Below are 23,288 nucleotides of genomic sequence, written 5' to 3'. Positions count from 1 at the left end.
TTCAACTCACATTACTTAGAAAATGACACAAATCCTTGTTCCACCAAAGACAAAGCATTGCCCACAGCTTTGTGTGTCGGGTAGTAAAAAGGACTCCCGCAAATGTTCGATTTCCAAACGCTGCAGCTGCCTGCACAGTTGGCAGCCAGCAGTACAGAACACTCAAACAAGATTTATTCAAAATTCATCACAACCACTAAGCTAGCCTCAGACCTCATTGTTTCCACAACAGAGCCCTCTATAAAACAGGGGAGGATTTAACCCTTAAAGGCCAAGTGAGGTACAGAAAGTATTTACATTCAGAAATACTTTAAGAGTGAATGACTACTGTTTGGCACTACCTTAAAACACTGACTCCCATTTTAAATACTGTATAGATTATGCCTCCAGTTGTACACCAGCAGTCTGACTCAAGCAGAAATGCAGCCAGATACAAACCAGAATTGGAAAGTTACCTAAACCATACACAAACTATGGAATTATAGATTTCTTGACTATGTGCTAGTCTCAACCCACTTGAGGACAACACCACACAAAGGTAAATGTCCGTCAAAATTTTACTTCAGTAAATGCATCAAAAACTCTTTAAAAAAAAAAAATCAGAGATGCTCTTCATTAACAAAGCAGACTACTCATAGCACACAGGCAATACTGATCTGAAGTAAATCACTCTGCTCGAAACACCCAGCCGTGTTTCAGCACGTTTTAGCTGCATAATCCCCTCTACTCCTTTTTGTAGGGCAAATCAAGATGGTAACTTTCCAATTCTGACAGATACTTGCACCTCTTTTTCAGTAGGTGCTCAGACTGCGCGGCAAACGCTCTTCATTAAGATAACACCCTACGAATCAACCTGACATAAACTACTAGAAATGCATCCAAGCCCGAATTTAACAAGTCTATTTTCAAAAGCTGTAACCAGAGCATGTTCAACAATAATATAAAGGAGTTGCAGAACTGTAGGGATCACTGGAAAAAAAAAAAAGAAAAAAAAAAGATGAGGATGGAGGCTTGCATCCCTACCTAGGGATAAGAAGGTAAGACTTTACAAAGTCTTTTTTTTTTTTCCCACAGTTTAACAATGTATTTTAGGCTACAAAGCAACTGTGTTTGCCTTCCATTAACCATACAGTTGCATACAGTTGATTTGCGGAATCAAACTCTCTAACCCACGTAAGGTTATAAGAGCAGATACGTTCTTTATTTCAGCGCTGCGCCACACGCTGGGTGCAAGGGGGATCACTCCTCCTAGCTTGCACACCGAAGTGTGGGGTCTCGTTACATTTATAAGCCAAACCATACATATTCAACAGTGCTACCCAAGACCCATTGACATATTCATTTCTTTTCCGGGAATTCATTTACGTACTGTCCCTCTCCCCAGGGCATGCGCATTAGCTTCCAGTGGATGAAGGCTCGATGTCTTCCTCCCCATTTGATGCTCGTTCCGGGATGAAGTCAGACCTCTTCCTCGCCATGTCCTTTCGACCTTCACCTAATTCTGAGCTCTTTTCCCGCCCTGCATGCCTCAGCAATTTCTTATCCTGCTTATCTGCTTCTTCCATTATTTTCTTAGGGGCCTCTCTCCACTGACGTGAGAAAGCTCCCTGTGAGAACACGCTCGGGAAAAGCAAAATGTTAAACTAAGCAATAAATCCGTCTTGAGTTAGCAAATGGTTAAACTAAACAACAGTAAGTTGTTTAGTAATAAATTCCTCTAAGCAATGCTATTTGCGAATTCCCTTTGAGTTATCAAAACTAAAGGATGTTATGGACCCCCTACATATTGTATTCTACAGCTCACTATCTCAATTCATATTGTATTCTACAGCTCACCATCTCACAGTCACCAGAGCTACAATCAAAGATGGATCCTATCCATAAGGAGAAGACAGTAATGAGTAACGGTAGACAACTCTCTACCAACTCCAAATGGTGTTTCTTCCCTATGAACTACACTCTCTACTACTTCAGTGGCCATGAAATGCTGAACTAATCAAAATTACTTTAAGAAATGTTTGGATCAATCACATAATCAGATAATCCTGTCACAGAGTGCATGAAGAAATATCTTTCCTAAAGAAGCCTACACTAACCTAATTAGTGATTTAAAACAGTGGGTGAATAGCTGTTTTCTACCCAGCCTACAGTGACATTTATTGTCAGGTAAAAAAACTCCACTGGAAAGACAATTGCCCGATTTCTTAACAAAAGTGACTTTTCAAGCCCTTCTCTTTCAAACCTCAGGGTTTGAAAATGTGTTCCTATCTGCTGCTTCCATATTTACAAGATAATTGTTCTATTCAAAAAGAAAAAACTACTATCCTTTTGGCCTACACAATCAAACCCCCTCCCACAAACACAGACCAAATACAAAATGGATAAGCATTCTAATTCCCAAATTACAATAGTTGCAAGAAACAATCAGCAATTTTCACAAGAAAAAAAAAATAGTGCAGTTAAATTTCTATTAAAAATAACACTATTTCAACAGAAGTCTTCATTTATTTCCAGGTGTTCAAATTCTTATTACACATTTGCCATTCAACTTTTTTATTTGAACATTAAAAGTACAATTGGAGGGCTCATATTTCCAGTGGTCTCTCTGCAGTAGAGATCACAGAACAAAACATAAAATACTCTACATGGTTAACAATATGACATTTAAGTTACCAGAATTACAGTTCCCGATTTTTTTTTCCAACAGATCACATCAGAATTACATAACTGGGGCATTTCCTGTAACAGAAATATCAAACTTAGTGCTGCATTTTTTTAATTTCAATATGAATATTTCTACAAAAGAGCAACATCATACGTGACAGTTTGATTTAGCAAACGCATGGTACTTTGGCTGGTTTAACTGATGTATTTTTCCATCTCTGAGCCATTGTAATTAAATTCATAAAACATGTTGCTAGTATGCCCTGCATCAGTATCACCTAATAAACGTATCTTTCTTTTGCAACTTCAGTGGGAAAGGGAGTAGTGTTTATTTTTACCTCATATTAGTCTTTTCAAACATGCACAATTTTCTTCTAGTTGTACTCTAAGTACTATTTCATCTGCAAGAAAATAATCTGTACCCAAAAATTGGAGCTTTCAAGTAAGAAGTAGTACAGCTGAAGACAACACACAACAAATCACAACCAACTATTAATTTCAAAGTAACACTGAATGTTTAAGATACAAGTCAACTATTTAGCCATCAGTCATTTGAGGTGGAAAGAATTTCCTCACAATTCATCTGAGAAACTGACTGTTTAATTTAGCTACCCTTTTTGGTAGGACATTCATGCAGATGTTAACACCAGCTCAAGTAAAATATATATATTTTAATCCATAATACAGGCAGAAATATAACTGGCAGATTGGAAAGCTATTTTTCAATACACAAGCCAAGTAAAATCAAAGTGCCTCAAATTCTATCTAGTAAAATGGGCTAAGCAGCTCTGGTAGATATCCCCACAAATACAGTAAGAGTGTTGTCTTGTAAGAACTAGGAGTAATTTATTTGAACATTTCCATCACGAATTTCCACAAGAGAACTAATCACAATATCAAAACTTTTTCACTTACTCTCTCCAAATGAATGAATTCTTCACCTTCCTGAACATAATTATCTCATGCTCTGAAATACAACTGCTGTCCAATTACTTATTACCACAGTAATCTAACTGACGACTATGCTCCTTCCATTGTGATAATCATGTTTGTCAAGATAGCCCATGAAGGTTTTGAGGTTAAAAGATACAATCTGGTCACAAAACTTTGTATTTAAAGGAAAAAACACCTGCAAATACATACTGCAAATTAAAAAAAAAAAGCCTAAAACCTCTCAGAGACCTAAAGCAATTTATTTCATGCACTGATGTTAACAGGTATTTCGTTTTTGTTTTATTTGGTCCAGATGTCCCTGCATGTCATTAGCAGTTGAAGAAAGTTGTGCCCAAAAACGGTGCAGCTACAGTAAGACATCTCTTCACCTTTTATTCACCGTCACTGTAGTTCTTAAATTCATATTTCAGTAAGTTATAAAGCAGAATGAAGTACCTTACATAATATTTAAATTAAGTAATACACATTTAATATCACTAAGTTACTTTCTCTCACCCTTCATAAACCATGTGTAGTGAATTATAAACTCTGCAGCACAAGGTCTGCATATGGCACTTAGCAGAACACGATGTCCATGCATGTCCTCAGTATAAACAATTGCATTAAGTTACTACAGAATTAAGTAGCAAATCTTGTTTACCTATATAAAATTTAAAAACACTTTTAAGTGTGGAAAAATCATGGGTGAAACAAAAAATTGTACATTCATTACATATTCTTGAAATGTCAATTCTCATGAAGTTGGTTCATCTTCTCTCTGTGAACAGAAGTCAAAAAATGAACTCTTTTCCATTTCTGCTAATGGAAAGGTTCTTCTTCACTGTAGTTTTCCTATGTGAGCTTTGATTCTTCAATGTTAATTTCTCTACTGGAGCACCCATTATCTCTTCAAGTTTTATACAAACATCACATTCTCCCTTTTTCATTCTATAACCACAACACCTACAAAGATCTCCTTAATTTGAGGCAACACCTAGTCTAACAGAATCCCCACTGGATAGAAGCTTCTCTTATCAGAATAGTAACTGGTGAATGAAGTCTGCTAGAGTCATGGATTCACTCTGTACCAGCGCTCCACTGTAAGCACCTTCTCTAAAAAGATAAAAAGTTGTGCACATGTAAGCTGCTCAAGGCAAGCCAAGTCAAATGATTTGGTCAGGCAGTGAGGACAGGGCAAGGGCATGGGGCATGATAACCTGATGTTTTGGCTGTGTGACTGTTTAACCTGTGTTACAGCCTAGTTTAAGCAGTGTTGTTTACACAATACTCTCAAACAAACAGAAGCCCTACAAAGACATATTAAATCTTGTTTTCTATAGAGTAAGTAATCGGTATGCGTTCAAGAATAAATTTAATGCAAAGTTTGAAAAGGGTACCTAAAATAATAACCACGTCTGGAGCTTTTTAAATACTGTCTTACTCTGAGGTATATGTCTATTACTGTAAAAGTTTATGCATCCTAAGATCTAGAGACCTTGAATAAAGTCTAATTGTATTCCCTATGTCAAGCAAGCTATACAAAAACTAGAACAGACGATGTGTGGATGGTGTTCTGGTGTTACTGTTTAGCATAACACTTCATGCAAATATGCAAGAAAGTCTACATATTCAGGACTGTTTACATCTGAATAAATAGGGTAAATTAGCAAATACAGTATTTAAAATTATCTACAAAAATGTGTTTTACCAGGTATTCACTGTTTGTATCAAGTTTTAAAGCTGAAAGCTGAGGGAAACAGCAAAGGATATGGAACAAAACAAAAAATTTAAACAGACATTTTTAAAATCCCCTTAGAAAACAAAATCAGTAACTATTAACTAAATTTAAAAAGCCTACAATTAGTTGGTGGCCTTGTCAGCAAACATCTTTAAACAAAAGGCCACAAACACACACAAACAGCTTTACATATGACTTGACTTGTTTACTTTACACCATCAGGTGAAAGCAACACATTTCCTTTTAGTAAAGTATACACAATTAGCCTCACTCAGAATACATGTTTAATGCACATAAAAAAATTATTCATTTTACAAATTGTTTCGCAATCCAAATATACAATAGCTTGGAAAACAATATTTTAGAAAACAAAAGCCAATGTAAAAAGACTGCTTGAAACAACTAACATGATAAAGATTTCTGTATGACTCTGTCTTTACAATTTTCTTACTGCATCATCAATATCAGAAATCTGTTCCTTCAGCTGGTTCCACTGCTCTGGATTTAAAGAAATACCTGAAATGCATGAAAAACAAATATTTAGTACAAAAAATAAAACTATAGTTCAGTATCTTGTATACTTACAATCCAGACTGATTTCATACACAAAGCCTACATCACAACTATTAATGCTTGAGATACATCAAATTTAGTAACAGACTTAAATTCATGGTTAAACTACTCACTTGGAATACCTCAGTTTAGAAATTGCCTATCTCGAGAGAAGTTTACCTTACAAAGTAAACAGGCAACAACATAAATTCATTCACATGCTCCATAATCACGGGAAGAGAAACAGAGCTCTGGTTCTGATAGGAGGCAGCACAAAAGCCCTGTGTGAGATGTAGGAAACCAACTGTATTTCTGTTTGCTGCTAAAAGTCCACCTCTGTGGATGGAACTTCATGTATTTATGATGTAACATGATTCTGGTTGGTTATTTTTTCTCCTTTTTTCTTAATGCACTCACAACTCAACACAGAAGTGTTCTTGCTTAGCTGCCTTTTTGTTCTTGTTCTTCAATTTAAGATCACTATAAATGCTTATGACATTCAACTAATGATTAGTCCCCATCAATCCATCTCCTCAGTTCTGAACATTTACTTGTTCGAGCTACAGACCACATTTCCATTGTGCTTTACTCTCCTCACTCTTTCCCTACAATCTCTAAGCCAACTCTAAGCAAGTAGAGACTCACAGGCCTATCTCACTCTCTGCAGCAAGGCTCTTCTACCATTTACCCGCTCTCTACCCCTCAGTGTTCAATTCATTGCCTTCCTCCTGTACATACAGCAGGACCTGAAAACAGATGAAACTATGAATTCCATCTCTGGGGAGCATCACTATTTTTTTTTTAATTTTTTTTTTTAATTATTATTTTCCCCCTTTCTTTCTCATTTCCACTGGAGTTCCATCAGAGAATCGCAATTATTTTAAGCAGAAAATCATTTGCATGGCTCTGCTTTAAGCAGCTGTCCCAGCAGTCCTTAGGTGAAAGGTTCAGAAAAGTTGGCCAGGCATTATTAGGATAAAAAATATCATCAAATTGGCCCGAAACAGCATATCATAAAGACTGTATGCAGACATGTATTTCAAACCTGCTGTCTGAAACAATCAGATTTCTATTTTTATTACAAATTTACAATTATATCCTTTTAAGGATAGCTACATAAGCAGCCTTCAAGTGTACCACTAGAATGTTAGACTCAGATGCTATATGTGATTAGCAATTTTATCCTAATTAAATCCAGACTTGTTTGACGCCCCTACAAACATTTACACCTATATCACAATTTTTGTGAATTTGCCTGCCCATTAAGAATCACCTTGGTTTCCCAAGCTTTCAATTGATGTTCTTTTCACTTCTACCTCAAGATACAGTTTAGCCCTACAAGCTTGGAGTAATCAATTTTTGCTAAGTTGCAGTAACACATTCAACAAAGACCTCCTTGTACAACCTCTTCACATAAACCTACAGTGATTATTTAAATTACGTTGAAAACAATTCTCAAGCTTTCCAAGTGTTTGTTCACTGTGTTGCTCTTGGATACATCAGGAAAAAACAATAAACGTTATGCTGATTCTAGATTAAATGACTTTAATCTTCAGAACAGAACAATTCGTGCTTACCTGTTTCATTGGTACAATACAAAAATAATACATTTCTAAAGAAGCAACAAGACATTAAGAAAAGCACTACTACTGCAATGGTCAACCCATTCTTATCCCACAGATTGCAAAAGTTCTGAAAATGGTCCATTAAAATGATGCTATAAAAATCAGACAGGGCAGTGGTAACTAAAGACTTAAGGCTTATGTGCTATGCTGCAGGTTAGACAGACACAGAAAATGTTGTATGAAATGTTTCTGTTATTTTAATCTGAAATTAAACAATTGAAAAACATAATTGTTTTAAAGAATTTAATACCCTATTCCAAATAAAATGAAACTTTTTTAATCAATTTAGAAATAGAAATCCTATTGGAAAAAAGGTAAGAAATTGATTTAAGGAATGGGGGGGGAGGGGGAAAGTATGGCTGCTACAATAAATTTTCCCTGATGCTGTATTTCCATAAATTGTGCAAGATCACTTAGAAAAATGGGCTCAGGCTAACTCTGCTTTTGTTGCATTTATCTACAGGTAAAACTAATCATTTTTTTAAATAAAAATATTACCCTAAGAATATAATGCAGTAACAAGCTATATAAATCTGACACAAAATTTTCTAGTAAATAGTAAGCAATGTTTTGATACAGAACAATATGAAGCAGAACAGTACCTTTTCTGCCAGGCTTCATTTCACCTTCTTGATCCATCCAATATTCTCTAATATCAATTAAAACTTTCCCTTTAAAATCACGAACACTGACATACCTCATTTTGCCAATCTGTTAAAACACATAAGATATTTTATGTAGTTTACATATTACAGTATTCACTTTTCCAAACAGCATTATATGTGTGACATGACCCACTGCAGCTTATTTTAGATACCAGAGAAACAACCAGAACAAGAGCTTAATCCAGAGTAGTCAGTAGGCTAATAGGTATTGACAGTATAAATGGATGAAGGACTTAAAACCAGTTGAGCATTCAACACTTTTTTTTTTTGCATATCTCATTCTCCTGAAGTAAAAAGCCTACATCCTTAGCAAGTAGCATTCTTAGAAAAGTATTCAGCTTTTTCTGATCGTCTGATCTTTTTTGTCTCTATCATAACACCTTTGTTAACAGCAGTTGTAAACACAGAAGAAGGGAGAGAGCTGAGAGAGCTCTACTCTAAAATATAAATTTTAGTACTATCCCTATTGACAAAAAAAAAAAAAAAACCAAATTAGATATTCACACCAGTTGAGTACAATCTCTAGACAGGTTTAAATGTTATTTGGTTGCTGGTTTTTTGTTGTTGTTGTTTTTTTATATAAACACAGCAAAACAGATGAAAATGAAAGGAAGACACTAACTGTCTCATGCTTGCTCCACATCCTCCTGGTATACTTAATTGGAACAGTGAGTAAAAAAGAAAAAAAAAAGTTTTGAAAGTTTACCAACACATACCACAGCATGAAACTGGTTTTGTTAAAGTGATGCTTTTGGAATTTTGTCATTTCTGTACATTTATTTTATTTTTTCTTTTGAGAGGGTGGGGAACAACAGGAGAAACAACAGCAAATTGCATCACACTTTGGATCGCATTATATATTTAGGCTTTCTAAAGGTTTCCCCATATTTAATGGAAGTATTTGTTCACACCAAATCAAACTACAATGGGAATTCGAAAATCAGAAATTAGATAATCAAAACACACAAAGACAATTAGATTAAGAAATGGCTAGCATTTCATATGTATCTCCTGGACAAAGTTTATGAAGAAAGAACTCATTCCTAAATAAAGAATTTGAAATAGAATATTTGACCTGGATTGCTGCGCTGGGCCACTGGGATGAAGTTTAACAAGACCAAGTGCTGGGTTCTGCACTTTGGACACAACTACCTCAGGTAACCCTACAAGCTTGGGACAGAAAAGCTTTTATACTGTGTGGAAGAAACAGATCTGGGAATGCTGGTCAACACATGGCTGAACACGAGCCAGCAATGCGCCCAGGTGGCCAAGAAGGCCAGCGGCGTCCTGCATTCTATCAGAAACAGTGCTGACAGCAGGAGCAAGGAAGCGACCCTCAGCTTTGGTGAGGCCACACCTTGAGTACTGCATTCAATTTTAAGTGCCTCACTGCAAGACAGACATTGAGGCCCTGGTGTGTGTGTTCAGAGAAGGGCAACAAAGCTGGTGAGGGGTCTGGAGCACATGAGGAGCGGCTGAGGGAGCTGGGATTGTTCAGTCAGGATTGTTCAGTCTGGAGAAGAGAAAGCTCAGGGAGACCTTATTGCTCTCTGGAACTCCCTGAAAGATGTTGTGGTAGGGTGGGAGTCAGCTTCTTCTCCTGTGTAACTAGCAATGGGATTTGGGAAACAGCCTCAAATTGCACTACGGGAGGTTCATGTTGCATGTTAGGAAGAATTTCTCCATAGGAGCGGGGAAGCACTGGAATGGGCTGTGCAGGGTGGTGCTGTGTCATCATCCCTGGAGGTGCTCAAGAAACTTTAGATTGCACTAAGGAACACGGTTTAGTGGAGAAATACTGGTGATTGATGGACAATTGGACTGGATTATCTTGGAGGTCTTATCCAACTTCGGTGATTCTGTGCTTGATTTTTTTCTAATAAAACTAATGTGCATTCTCTACTGACAACTTAACAGAGGATCACATACATCTTACTAGCATTAAGTCTGACCAGAAACATGAATTCCCAAATCAACAATCATGCACAGATGTTTAAGTCATAAGCCATTACTTCACAAAATAGATACAAACAAGTATGCCTTAAGTTCAGTTAAGGCCACTTCTTATGCAGACCACGTTAAATTAACTCCAAAATTAATTTTAAAGCTTTCTTAGATACTGTAAGCCTAAAACGTGTTTTTCTTACTTCAAAGTATCCTTTTAAGTGAACGATAAGTTTCAGTTTATGTTATTTTGCAATTGATTTATTAAATACTTCCACAGCACTACAAATACAGCAGACAAAAATAAGGTATGATGTCAGATGAGCTGAGTTCTTTCAGACTTAACTTGGTATAGCCTTGGTAGGATTGGCCAAATCTGTCAGCACTGTTGGCAAAGAATATTACAAATAGCTTGCATAAAAAACATTTCATGGTTTTTCACTGTAATACTTCACCAGTTTCAAGTTAATACTTAAAGCAGCAATACTCCGGAATATCTATCAATTAACTATTAGTGCATTACCAAATAATTTCAGCATTTTCTGAAATGGTCTGGTGGTTGGTGACCCTGCCCAGGGCAGGAGAGTTGAAAGTAGATGATCATTATGGTCCTTTTCAACCCAGGTCATTCAATGATTCTGTGATTTTCATATCGGACTATTTCCAGTTAACTTAGACTTACTGGCTATGTGATGTTAGCTTAATGTTTTTCTTCTCCCCTCACCTTATTGTAGTTGAATTAATATAGGTGCTCTCAGTTTTAATATCCAGTTTCTAAGCCTTTCTACCATATTTGCATCTCTACTCTGCTGTGTTCTTATCAGATTTTATTTTTTAGAGCAAATCTGGGATTGTAAGTTACATTTAATGGTTCTGTCCGCAAATCATCTGAACGCTCACATTACATTTAGACCATTAAGCTGAACTTTATACAAAACAGTTGTCATTGTAAAAAGTTTTAACTGTAGTTTCTGAAGTAGCTCTTATTAGCAACTAAAGTTGCCAGAATTCACCAAATATAGATTTACCCAAGTAAATTGACGACTTTTTTTCTTTCAAGTTCATATACCTTTTGTTCTGGCATTAAGACATTTCTGAACAACTTTTTAATGCAGCAGCTCATAGTACTAGAATAACTTCCCTGGGCTCAAGCACTTTGTTATCACTGTAATCACACTAGTGTTCCAAAAGAGAATGATTTATAGCAGAGTTCAACTTTCATGCACAAGTCCATATGCTTTTTATGAAATACCACAGCTCTTTAGACATACCACTCTACTAAATCAGAAAATTCTATTTCCAAGTTTTCATTTCTTAGAATACAATACACTGAACTGCATCTAGGTTCCTTTTGCAGCTATGCAACTGACTTCCTGTATGAGTTTCAGCTTAATCTACATTTTCGTTCCAATGGCCAGTTTCTTTTAAACACACACACTGAAAGTGGAATCTGCAAAAAAGCAGCCTTCTTTCTATAGTATGAGGAGCACAGAAAGATAGTATAAACTCCTAGAATGCAGAGTCCTGTAAACAGCTGAGCTCTGCAACACACCAAATTGGTTTAGAACACTAATTCTGAAACTGATACTCACGCAACATTATCTCACGATCAAACACCCTTACGGATCACTGCAGACATGTATTTATCTATTTTTAGGATCTTATGATAGGTGAAGACATTGCATTGTGAAACTGAATAACATATTTCTGACAAGTCAAAAAACACGTAAAACTTAACTTTCAGAAAGAAGGAGTGTGGGTGTATTTTCCAACAAAAAGTAGTTACAAATTTTGTGAAACATCCTGGCTCCATTCTGGACAGTTACTAATAATGTATTCTGACAGCATTAACAAGCCTTACCCAAATTAGGCAGGGTTGAAGACAGGATTTGTCAAACTACCCAGAGCACATGATGCAGACCTTACATGAGCTGAAGCCACAGATAGGAATCCAATGCAAGAACACTAAAACCTTCCACACAAATAATGCTTGTCCTTAGGACCACTAGTAACACATCATGCAAGGAGTGAGTTAATTTTCTGCATCTCATTTATGCCCAAATCCCTTCACCAAATTCCAAAGTACACAAAGCTACCTTTAAAGTCTGAAAAGGCCAAGACACATAAATAAGTAAATAAATAAATGTTCATACTGAAACAATTTCCCACTACTTATAATAATTCTACTCTTTATGAGTTTCAAGTATTAACATTCATTTTAAATAAAAACATAAAACATAGATCTTGCAAAAAATGATGTCAAAATGAGCTCTACACTAAAAAGGAAGCTGCAACTCTTCCAGAATACAGCCTAAACATTTAGAACCTTAAGTTTCTATGTTTCACATCACTCCTACACAAAACATGGATGTCACAAAACTGAATATCTTATGAATGCTTCACATCCTGATTTATACCAGTTCAAGTCAGGTGTCAAGTGCCTGAAGTGCAGTGCTGACTGCAAATCAGAGATCACTTTATTGCTACAAGGAACTAAAAAGGAGAAAGTTTTCTGTATTACTAACAGTTTCAGAACAAACAAAATCATACCTAAAAATTTAAAGACTAGAGCTTTTAGCGTCCTCTCCTGGGCAGTACAGAGAGGAAGTAACTCTCAATAGACTCACAATGCTATTTCTACACCAAAACAGACACATCTCAGTTAAGGCACATAAGCTGAGGTAGCACTGCAATGCTTTCATAACAGAATAAGCAACCTAAAAAACATTTCTGTTAAGTAACTCAAAGGTAGGCAAATACCAAAGAACACTGATGGAAGAGTCTAGGCATTAACACGTATTCAGTTGAAGTCCTCCCTCCAACTATACATGACTAAAGACTGATAATTAATAGTAGCTGATCTGTATTACATAATCAGTTATACAGGTCTTCTGTCTGGAAAACAATTTTTTTGCTATATTATTTTGCACAGCAATAGCCCAAAGCAATTTATTTTGCCTTACCCAGAAATTGGATCATTCTATTAAACATCCTCCCCAGACTCCTTCACAAGCTTAAGAATAAGAGTCTCTAAGTTTCTTCTCTATTCCCTGATTTTATCAATCCAGCTAGTCACAGACATTTACTAATTCCAGTACACATTGCTACTGCCCCAGCTAACCCTAGAAGTTAGTATACCACTCTAAGCTTACAAATACATTGTGCTAAGGAAAAAATCTACATTCACGCCATCTAAAACAAGAATATCAGAATTGCAATCTTTCTGGATGTTTAATGAGAAAAACCTGTATCACAAAACAAAGAAACAAGCAAAACTTACTCCAAGGCACTGCCTTATAAAACAGAAACCAAGTTGCCCTTGACCTAGTTAAATAGGAATTAAGAGACCCTATTTTGCCTTCCAAGAACATTTCTTTCAAAACCTCTAATTAAAAGAAGCGTCCATGCAGAGATTGTCCTGATTTAATATTTGCAGTGTATTTATGATAAGTACTGTATTTGCAGACAAAATGACTTCCCAGAGAGTTACCATGGGCAAAATGCATGAAGGCTGGATCAACTGCCACAACTCAGTTTCTTTTATTTTACTAAGACCTGACGATTGTTTTCCTGAGTACCTCACCTGCACTGCATCATTCAGTATAACCCCCCCAAAGGATACTTCAGGAGACTGGGCACCACACAATCAAGACGTTCCCATCAACCCAAAATTTATACTGAATATGGTGTAACAGGCTGCCTTAAAAAACGGTCATTAATTTTTACCTGAAACATATTCTCATCTCTGTTGCTGCTTTGTTTAGAAGAAGCGGCACCTTTTGAACTCTCACCCGTCTTTTGTTTCTTTACAGGCTTTTCTGGAGCTGCTTGCTTTTTCCGCTTTGCCTTGGAGCAAGAATAAAACAATTGCGTGAACCACAACTCATTCTTACCAGTTACAGAAAAGCTAACAAAGGCCACGAACTACTATCATGCAACACACACTATCACTTTCCTTTTGTGAAGGCAGGACTCCAATGTCATACAATTTCAAAATTAAAGTCTCCAAATGAACCTAGTTCTGTTCTTCGTGAAACTTACCAGAATGTTTCAGCTTTAAAAAAAAATTATACTATTTCCATTTATTATTTTCAAGAGCCTACTCTTTTTGCATAGCAATGCTGTTGGTTCACTAGTTTTAATTAAAAAAATAAAATCTGGTGGAAATTTCACATTCCTTTCCAGTGGGAGCAACAAAAATGCAGGACAGCTAATAGCACTTCTGAAAAAAAGAAAAAATAAGACATATTGAAGGAAGGATCTGGAAGTCATCTCTATTAGGGGAACATTTTTTCCTTTTTTTAATCAGAGTCCAATCTCTGTCCATATCAAGATAAATTAAACACATTTTTAAAACATTCAGATCATATCACCTGTGTATCACATTACTTGCAGTTGCTATAAAGTTACTATTTTTACCAATATTTATACAGTAGTCATGCTCCTATAGCTCATCTTCCCTTAATCCTCCACTTCAAAGAATGTTACAGAGATATCAAAAATTATTCTCAACTGTTAGAACAACATTATGGATCATTTATTTTAAAGAGGAATGGTTGCAACAGATGTAGGCAGTTGTGACAACAAAACCCACTAAAGCAAACTGTTCAAGTTTAACTTTTTAGGAACACATACCAGTCCACGTTCTCTATTAGGATTTGACAGAATGTCTGATTTGTTTAGGGCAACTAAGTCACATTTTAATCAACTCGGAAGAGTAGACTGTTTTTTCAAGTACCGACTATAAGTCTGCATTAACACCTAGCATTAATTCTCTACTGTATTCTGGTTCTGTTAATAATGACTAGCATACTAGCAGAAATTTACAAATTAAAAAGTTACTAAAAATAACTGTGAACACTCAATTTACACTTTTAGAAATAGGTAACACATTAAAATTAATCAACTGAAAGACATCCAACTTGGCTGAGCATTTAAGTGAGAAAATAGCAGACAGAGTAAACAGATCTCACAAAAAGTGAGAATCTGAAACCAAAAAAAAAATATGTATAAGCAAGAAAAGCAATTGACAGGGATGAGAGGGCAGCTGGAGGTTTACGTTTTGAACTAGCAAGTTATCCAGACAAAACTAAGGGAGGGAGGTTGGAGTAGTCTTAAAATTAATCCAAATTTTTGTTACAAGGGACAGCTGATACCAAAACCTTTTCTCTCTTGACACAAAGCAAGAAGGAATTCCGGAAAGGTTGAGTCTAGCTATACCACATGGAAAAACCTAAATAAAGCAAAATACAACCTAAGAAAAAAGTTCACTGCAAAGCAAAAAGTATATTTTCCACACAAGCCCTAATAATATTTTTTCCAAGTGTCCGATAAATGATATGGAATGACACGTATTTTGATACATAAATGTTTATACAATCATAATAAATCATAATCATCAAACACATAGTTTTCACCTTTTTGTCAACTTCACTATCTGAATCACTGGCAGATGAGCTTGAAGACACGAGTTCCTTTGACTTAGGCATTCTAGGATGAGAAAGGTAATATGAGAACACTGTACAAGAAATAAATCACATTACATCTAGAAAGCAATCTTGAGACTGTTTACTCTCCCGAAGACTTTCCTGCCTTTTTACACAAACTTTAAGGCATATTAGGATGTAATCTCATACACAATTCCTTTTTTATAGCTTTTCCCTTTTTTTGCTTTAACTGCCTCAAGTGTGGCATTTTCAAACAGTTTAGAAGGGACAGTTTTCTGCTAGTTCCATTATGGTTTTAAAAAAAAAAAAGAAAAGAAAAAAATACAGTACAGTACATGACTATCCTCAGCTTGAATTCTCAACACTACATTAATTTAATCTACAAAAGCCACAGCATTATCCATATTCTTACAAAGGCATTTTGGCTAGTTGTATTTGCAAGCAAAAGCTATATAGTAATCTTATAAGAAGCTAAGCTCCCCCATCAGCAATACAAGATCTTAAAAAATGCATTAGTTACAACGAACTACAGTTCTGCAATTATTTCAACTGCAGCTTTAACAGATCAGTCACTAGAGTCCATTCATTTGGCAGACAAGTAGACATTCAACTTTCCTTGAATGCGTGCTGCCAGATGTACTTCTGCATCTCTCCACTATGCAGACATGTGGTTAGATATAGCAGCAGAACATCTTGCCTGCTACTAGAAACTCTTTGTAATAAATAAATAGCTCATTTGTTCTTTCCCAATAACGAGCATGACAGAGAAAACAAAGACAAGCTAAGGAAGGCTAAGAGAAGCATGTCTTAGCAAAGGAAAAGGAACAGCATGTTTTTTTAAGGGTGAAATCACAGAGCACAAGTCTGAATAACGCTAGTAGCTCGATGCAGTCGAAGAGTGGGGCAAGTTCTGTCATCACAGCTCGGAGTCCAATGCCGGAAACGTGAAGTTGGGGCGCAGAACGAGGCTGATAAGAGGGGGCCGGGGGCCACGAGCTCTTAAATGTGCCTTGGGATGCGCGAATGGCGGCACGGAGGAAGGCGGGGGAGAAAACTGCAAAAAGGAGAAAGTGGGAGCGGAACGATCTGCTGGGGAGAGCCCGGCAGGTAGCGCGAGGAGACGGCGAAGCACCGGGGGAGCGAGGGCGGAGTGAGACGGGCCACGCGAAGACGAGGCGAGAGAGGAGAAAGACAGGCCGGGAACAGCCGTAGGCAGATCCAAGCCGCCATCTTCCTCCCCTCCTTTCCACAGCTCCCGCTGCCCTCCGGGAAAGAGGACCGAGAGGCCGGCGGGGCCAGGAGCACGGCCCGGTTCCTGCGGGCAGGGCGGAGTGAGGGGCCGAGGTTCAGCACCGGCGGGAGGCAGGGAAAGCCGAACAAAGAGGAAGGAAGGAAGGAAGGAAGGAAAGAAGGAAGGAAAAAAAGGTCGGGGGTCGGCTGCGGGTATGGCCTGATCCCGGCGCGGGGGACACGGAGCCGGGCGGATCCCCGACGCCATTTTCTCCCTCCCTCCCTCAAATCCTCCTCGCCCCCCAACATGGCAGCAGCTCCTCCCCGCCCCAGCCCCACTGCACCGCACGGCGGGGCATCCCCGCCGCGGGGCACAGCGGGCGCTCAAGGAAAGGAGGCAGGCCGCACCGCACGGCTTTCCCCGCGCTTCCCCGAGACCGGCCAGTAGATGCCGACCCCAGCGGCCGGCCTCAGGAGGGAGGGCAAAAGAAAGCGGCGGAGGACTTCAAGAGGCACCCCGAGACTCACGTCCTGCTCCGCGCGCTGCCCCGCCGTACCAGGAGAGGAGCGGAAGTGACGCAAGCGGAGCCCCCGCCTCCGCGCCGCGCCATGTGACGGGGAGCAGCGCTTAAAGGGCGCGCGTCCCTTTGTTGCTCGTTCCCGCTTCCCTCGCGCTGGTAGTGGGGGCGCGGGCTGGGAAGCGCCGCTCGCTGGGGATCCGCGAGAAACAAGGAGCGCGGGATGGCGCCCGAGCGGGGCCCTCGGCTACATGAACAGCCGCTCTCAGTTCCTCGAGCTCGGGGAGGAAGCGCAGCGGGGCCACGGCCGCTGCTTTGCATGCCGAGACCGCAGGCCCGGCAACACCTGAGGCCGCTCCGGAACGCGCCGCTTCCTCCTTGCCCGCTTCCGCCTTCCCCCCTTTCTCCTTGCCCGCTCTGCTGTCTCTCCAGGGCCGGGGGAGCAAGGTGGAAACGCTGCTGATGAGAAGTCCCCCTAGCTTGTGCAGGACGACGCAATGAAATAAATCAATCAAACGAAACGTGACTGTAAACACCCTTGGCAGGGCAGCTCACCAACCTCAGGTTCACCCCAGAGCCTGCTGCACCACAAGCCCCGCGATGATGGCAGCTGCGCAGTGGTTTGGAAAAGAGAGGAGGCTCGGCTGCTCTAAAGTGCTCCTCAGAGAAGCCTAAATACCACCAATTTTGGAGGAAGGGAGTGAGGAGAAGGAGACTAGGGAAGGAAGGCTTATGCCATGGCTGAACAACCTCTATGGCTTGCCTGAGCCATATTGAACAAAGAGGGATAGTCTTGGGCCAGGTATAAAATATAGTTCATGTATAGACGTAACAAAACTTTTATTTGTTTCTAATTAAAAAATAAAGAGGGCAACAAAACCTGGTTTGGGATATTTTATCTCATTTCTGTGAAACTGATGCACCACTGGTTCAATGGCAGATGTTGCCATTCTTACTGAGCTCTCAAGGAGCTCGTCATGAAATTTTAGTCTTCCTGGACTTCACCCTTGAAAATAGTTGTTCACAAATATGTGTACTACCAAAAACTGATGATATGAATAGGGGTGATGCAGAAGTAAGGGATATTTTTCTCTGATAAGAAGCCTCTTAGAAAAGTCTGTTAAAGAGATACAATTAGCCTTTTCTTTGAATAGAATGTCTGACTGTAACTCTGTACTTCTTTGTGCCAACATGAGGACACCACAGGTGTTACATTTACTCTTACCCTCCCAAGAATTACAGTTAAAAATCCCCATGCTGCACACCCTGTGTTTCATTTGCCATTTGTAGATGTTACTACATTCAGATGTTTCACTGCTTGGTTATTTTATAGCAATTTTATATCTGCTGCTCCTTTCCTAACTAAGAAGTAGGGGTTAGGTGAGAAAGTTTTGAAATTATGCCTAATTTTGAAATATTTACTTATTTTTTCTTGTATTTTACTTTCATCTGTGTTTTAGATTTTATTGTAAAATATTTAACATTACTTTCATGAGGAAAAAAGGGGCTGCTAAATACATAATTTGGCAAATTTACAATTTCTGAGGAAAAGTGAATAAACGTAGGTATAATACACATTTAATTAATAATTAAATCATAAAACTTGCAAGTCTCTTTCATAACAAAAAACATGTGTCTTCACAGGTACACATACATATATGTAGGCTGAAATATTATTATTGGCAGTCACTGCATTTTAGCCCCAGGTGCACAAGCACATGTAATGTGCAACTCATGGATCTTGATTCAACCGAGTGTTTGTGGTAGGCATGAGTCGTGGAGCTGGCACTGCACCATGCACTCCTCTCTGCAGTGCTCTGTTGTCACTAATATGGCCCACGCTCGAACTACGCACAATCTATTCCTGGAAAATATTGCTAAAAATCACACAATAATGTTATAAGTTTATTATTAGTTTATGTTAAAAGTTTTGGGATGCATTGCTGTCTGTCCTGGGACACATGCAGACTGCAGGCTACAGACATGCCTGACGTACTGTTAGAGCATGAGTGTATTTCCCAGGTAAAGCCGATGTGGTTGCGGAGGTTGTGTGCGGGTGAGCATCCTCTGCGGTTCCAAGAGCAGTTACCTCTTAATAAAATGTTTAAAATCAAAAGTATTGGGTTTTTAAATTCCAAAGACTTCTGTTCATCAGACAGGATAATATCCAAAGTCAGCAAATGCTAAGCAGTCCTTCTAAATACTCAGGAAAAAGTAGGTTGGGGGATGAGGCTGCTGGAGAATATTCATGGGGTATGCATAGTTTTCACTGTGAATTGGCATATATAGGCTCTCAATATGTTTTTTTTTTACTTTATTAACAGAAAAACAGGAAGTTAATATAAAAAATTACAAGTATGCCCCTGTAACTAATTCTTGTAAATTCTTTGTTTCACAGTGCTATTTCATATCTTGGAAAATAAAAAGAAAAAATACATGGTTCTTCATACAAACGTTTGGAAAATAAAATGTATGTTTAAGCACAATTGAAGCACAGTTATGTCACATGCATATAAACAGTGCAAATATCAAAACTGTCAATCCGTTTAATCTTGGAAGATGAACAGATGATCCTTTAATACGTAATAGTAACAGTAAAGAAGTTCAACATGAGGTGGACTCTGTATATGTAATATTTAAGTGAAAAAATATATATATTCTCCGACTATGACGTGGTCTCAAGGCCTGTACCAACTTTTATGTTAGAATAGAAATAGCAGTTCAATCTGTAATTCCTGTCTGCATTATGTACTTGTATTCAATCAACACCTGGTACACAAAGAATGCAGAGGTTTTAGGAACATCACATTCAAATTAACAATTCCTTACACATATTTAATCAACTCCCTCAGCACTGAAATAATCAAAATGACTTAACAGGGAGAGATTTTTTTCATCTGGACCTTAATAAGTTAAAATTTGAACCTCAATAAGTTAACATCTCCCACCTCTATCATTTCCTCTGAAGCTAGGACCAAGTTTATTTTTAAACAGCTGAATTTTCAAATAATAGGTTAGCGATGGGGGATGGAGTGTTTGCTACGACTACATATGTTATGCTCTTCTGTAATTACAGATTTATTTGAGAATTACTCTGGTGTTAAATTCAGTGACCATTTGAGCTTTTTAGTCAATTTCCCCTTCTGTATTTTCTTCTATAAAGAAGAAGAAGAAGACAAAAGAAGATACTAAGAAAAGATGCTGACTTTTGAAAAGTAGTGGAAGAATCTTAATTTTTTCAAGGTAAATTCCTCCTATTACCTTCAAAGTGAGTCATCTATCCACTCAATTCCCTTTCAGAGCTCCTAATTATTATTTTTTTTTTTATCTCTTTGTTCCTTCATCAGACACTTTGGTAGTTGCCTTAAAAGGAATTAAATTCTTCTAGTGACTGTCTGATTGCCTCATTTCATATCACACATTTGAAAAGAATGTTGTAAGCATTAGCTTTTTCTTCAGATAGGATTTTTAGAATGCAGATTTGAACAGGAATGCTGAAAAAATAGAAGGTAATACTGATCTCATAGCAATTGTTAACTGATTGTTCACTCCACTAGTTACAAGTAATAGAGTTGGTAAGAAACAAGTTTTGGGGAGGCAAAATGAGGGACAGCTCTTTTGGTATTAAGTACTAAATAGTATAAAAAGTAGGTAAGGAACATTGAATGAGGAAGGTTAGCTTACAATACAGACATGTTTTTTTATATGTTAGGAAAGATAGAGTAAAGTGATTTGTTAGGCAGTTTGTTATTTTTGCATGTGTACTGTAAATAGTTCATTTCCCATGGAGGCTCAGTGTATATTAACATTTGAACAACTTTGTACTATGATTCAATGTTAAGATTTACTTTCTGTTGGAAATTGGTATTATAAACACTGATGACTTTCATGTATTATTAAAGAAATCCATTTGTTTTACTACCATGCACGTTAATCTTGTCACTGTTCAACTTCTAAACTCTGTCATTAAAAGGTAACTTTTTTTTTACTTTAATTATTTAAAAAAAATGGTGGAAACATCTGCTTTTTGTCTTCACTGTTAAAAAACATATTTTGATTTTAAAGTAACTCAATAAGATTATGAATGTCTTACCTCTGTGTAGTATCCTAAATAATTTCCAAGTGAGAATGGGACTCCTTATGCCGATGCCAAAAACTCCTTTTATCTTGGGCTTTTACAAGGAGAACGCTAAATATCAGATCATCTTTTCAAAAAATGAAAGTGCAGCTTTTGTTAGCACGTTCCTTACTCGCTGTAGAGAAAAGCTTTTATCTTCTGCTATATGTGCCCTGCCCTCTGGTGGTCACACCAGCCAGCTAAAGGTCTCGGTTTTGAGTGAACTGAAAGGCTGCCTCCAAGAAATCTTACCTCAATACACTAACAACAACAAGAAGAAGTATATATTCTATGTTTTCTTTTCTTTTTTTTTCTTTTTTTTTTTTTTCTTAAGAGAAGGTAGAAAAGATTTAGAGCTTTTTCTTTCAACTGCAGTCTTGCCGTCCTATGGTAGCAGCATCTTAAAGTAGGATTCATGACACTGGTTGTTAAATTACAGACTTTCTTCTAAACATATTTTGAAGATTTCCTTCTATATAGATAAAATTAAGGTCAAAGATTTGTTTTTCTAAACAATATATTGCTATTTTTGTCTATGATATTCTTAGACTCCCTGAACTTTGGACAAATAGGATAAGTGTATATTTAATCCCAATTTGAAGTTTTGTGCTCCACTGTATATTTTCATTCTGTAATCTTAATAGGAATAGAAATAGACCTTTTTTTCCTTTTTGGTTTTAGGTAGATAGATAAACAGATAGATAGATCATATACATATATGTACACACACACATATACATAATGTTTTACTAGAGCTTATTATCCTTTCTTCTTCTGCCACATGATATGCACTTCATCACTCAATTTATTTTCCTTCCGGCTGAGGATGCAGAAATAGGCAGAATTCAGAATGCCCTAAAGGAGTTAATCTAAATTTATTACTGTTTCGTCTTGCTGCAAATATGATACGCATCATAGAGAGATGCAATCTTGTTTTATAATCCACTGAGGTTTTCTAAGTACAGGCTATGAATCTGATCCTGTGAGCTAGCAGTAACATAAATAGATGTTATGTAATGGCTCACAAAGTCACCAAGAAGCATCAGGTTCTTATTAGGAAACTGCTTAGAGAAAAAGTTCCACAATACCACTGTTTTTCAGTAGGGTTTTTTTTCAAGAATATGGAAAATCTTGAACATTTTTTCTGTTCCACTATATGCACTGAAGATTCAAAGAGCAAAATTTATCTGGAAAAGAAATCTGACACTTCTGGTGAAATTGCAACTGAATCCAGCTGCCAAATGAGAGTTGATGCAAAACATACAGAAGACTTAGGAAAAAAAAAAAAAATGGAATATTTGAATTAGAATCTTACAAATGACTTGGACAAAAGAAGCTATGAAACCTAAGATGGAAATCTGCATTGTGAATAAACCAGCCCTGTTGTTCTTCAGCCCATGAAAGTGGATGTTTGAAAGAGAGTAAATATTCCAAATTAGCTTTATCAGCCTTACGGTGGGTAAGGGAGGGGGGAAGAAATAAAAAGAGCAGGACTTTCCACTCATGAAATATAACTTTAGTTAGTGATACAGTTTTAAATGGCATGCATATGTCTATGCATGCATATCAATATTTATAGTTTTAATTAAATGCGTCTTGTATACTCGATGTTTTTCATTATGTTGAAAGGTTTGTAGCTGACAAAATTTGAAAGGCAGTGGAACAAAAAAAAAATTAATTTTCTTTTTATCCAAGTAACACAAAATTGTGGTCCAATTATGAACAATTTTTAATACAGTAAATATAGATATATCTCAGTTCTGTGTCCTAAGCCTGTTCAGAATCTAGTTATGGAGTCCATATCCTGTAAGTTCTTCTATGAAAAGCTATTTAGAGACCTTTCCCGAAGTACACT

At 37.5% G+C, this 23,288-nt stretch overlaps 1 protein-coding gene across 4 annotated transcripts; it reads right to left on the bottom strand.

The window, feature by feature from the left end:
* Positions 1-1,179: 1,179 nt before the first annotated feature.
* Positions 1,180-21,579, bottom strand: SUB1 (SUB1 regulator of transcription). 4 transcript variants are annotated; one of them, XM_010725305.4, is made up of 6 exons: positions 17,327-17,417; positions 15,539-15,611; positions 13,848-13,967; positions 8,115-8,223; positions 5,743-5,851; positions 1,180-4,375 (listed from the first exon to the last, which is right to left on the bottom strand). In XM_010725305.4, the coding sequence occupies exons 1-5, from the start codon at positions 17,407-17,409 to the stop codon at positions 5,772-5,774; spliced, it is 465 nt and encodes a 154-aa protein (XP_010723607.1). In that variant the 5' UTR covers positions 17,410-17,417; the 3' UTR covers positions 1,180-4,375; positions 5,743-5,771. The 4 variants fall into 4 exon arrangements, with proteins under 4 accessions (XP_010723607.1, XP_010723608.1, XP_085069244.1 ...); XM_010725306.4 differs by lacking the exon at positions 17,327-17,417 and adding an exon at positions 21,410-21,579 and having other exon boundaries at positions 2,486-5,851; XM_085213118.1 differs by lacking the exon at positions 17,327-17,417 and adding an exon at positions 17,255-17,273 and having other exon boundaries at positions 2,486-5,851.
* Positions 21,580-23,288: the final 1,709 nt, after the last annotated feature.

Source organism: Meleagris gallopavo, chromosome Z, assembly GCF_905368555.1.
Source record: "Meleagris gallopavo chromosome Z, MGAL_WU_HG_1.1, whole genome shotgun sequence".
NCBI lineage: Eukaryota > Metazoa > Chordata > Aves > Galliformes > Phasianidae > Meleagris > Meleagris gallopavo.
The sequence above is the reverse complement of the archived record's forward strand: the minus strand, read 5'-3'. Positions and strand labels throughout refer to the sequence as shown.

Bases quoted from the DNA above. Each gene is read 5' to 3' on its own strand.
- SUB1 (XM_010725305.4), bottom strand. From the start codon at position 17,409: ATGGCGCGGCGCGGAGGCGGGGGCTCCGCTTGCGTCACTTCCGCTCCT. The intron at 8,224-13,847 runs GTAAAAATTAAT...GTGTTTTAACAG, and splicing joins GAGATGAGAATATGTTTCAG to ATTGGCAAAATGAGGTATGT. The intron at 5,852-8,114 runs GTACTGTTCTGC...CATGCATTTCAG, and splicing joins AATGAAGCCTGGCAGAAAAG to GTATTTCTTTAAATCCAGAG.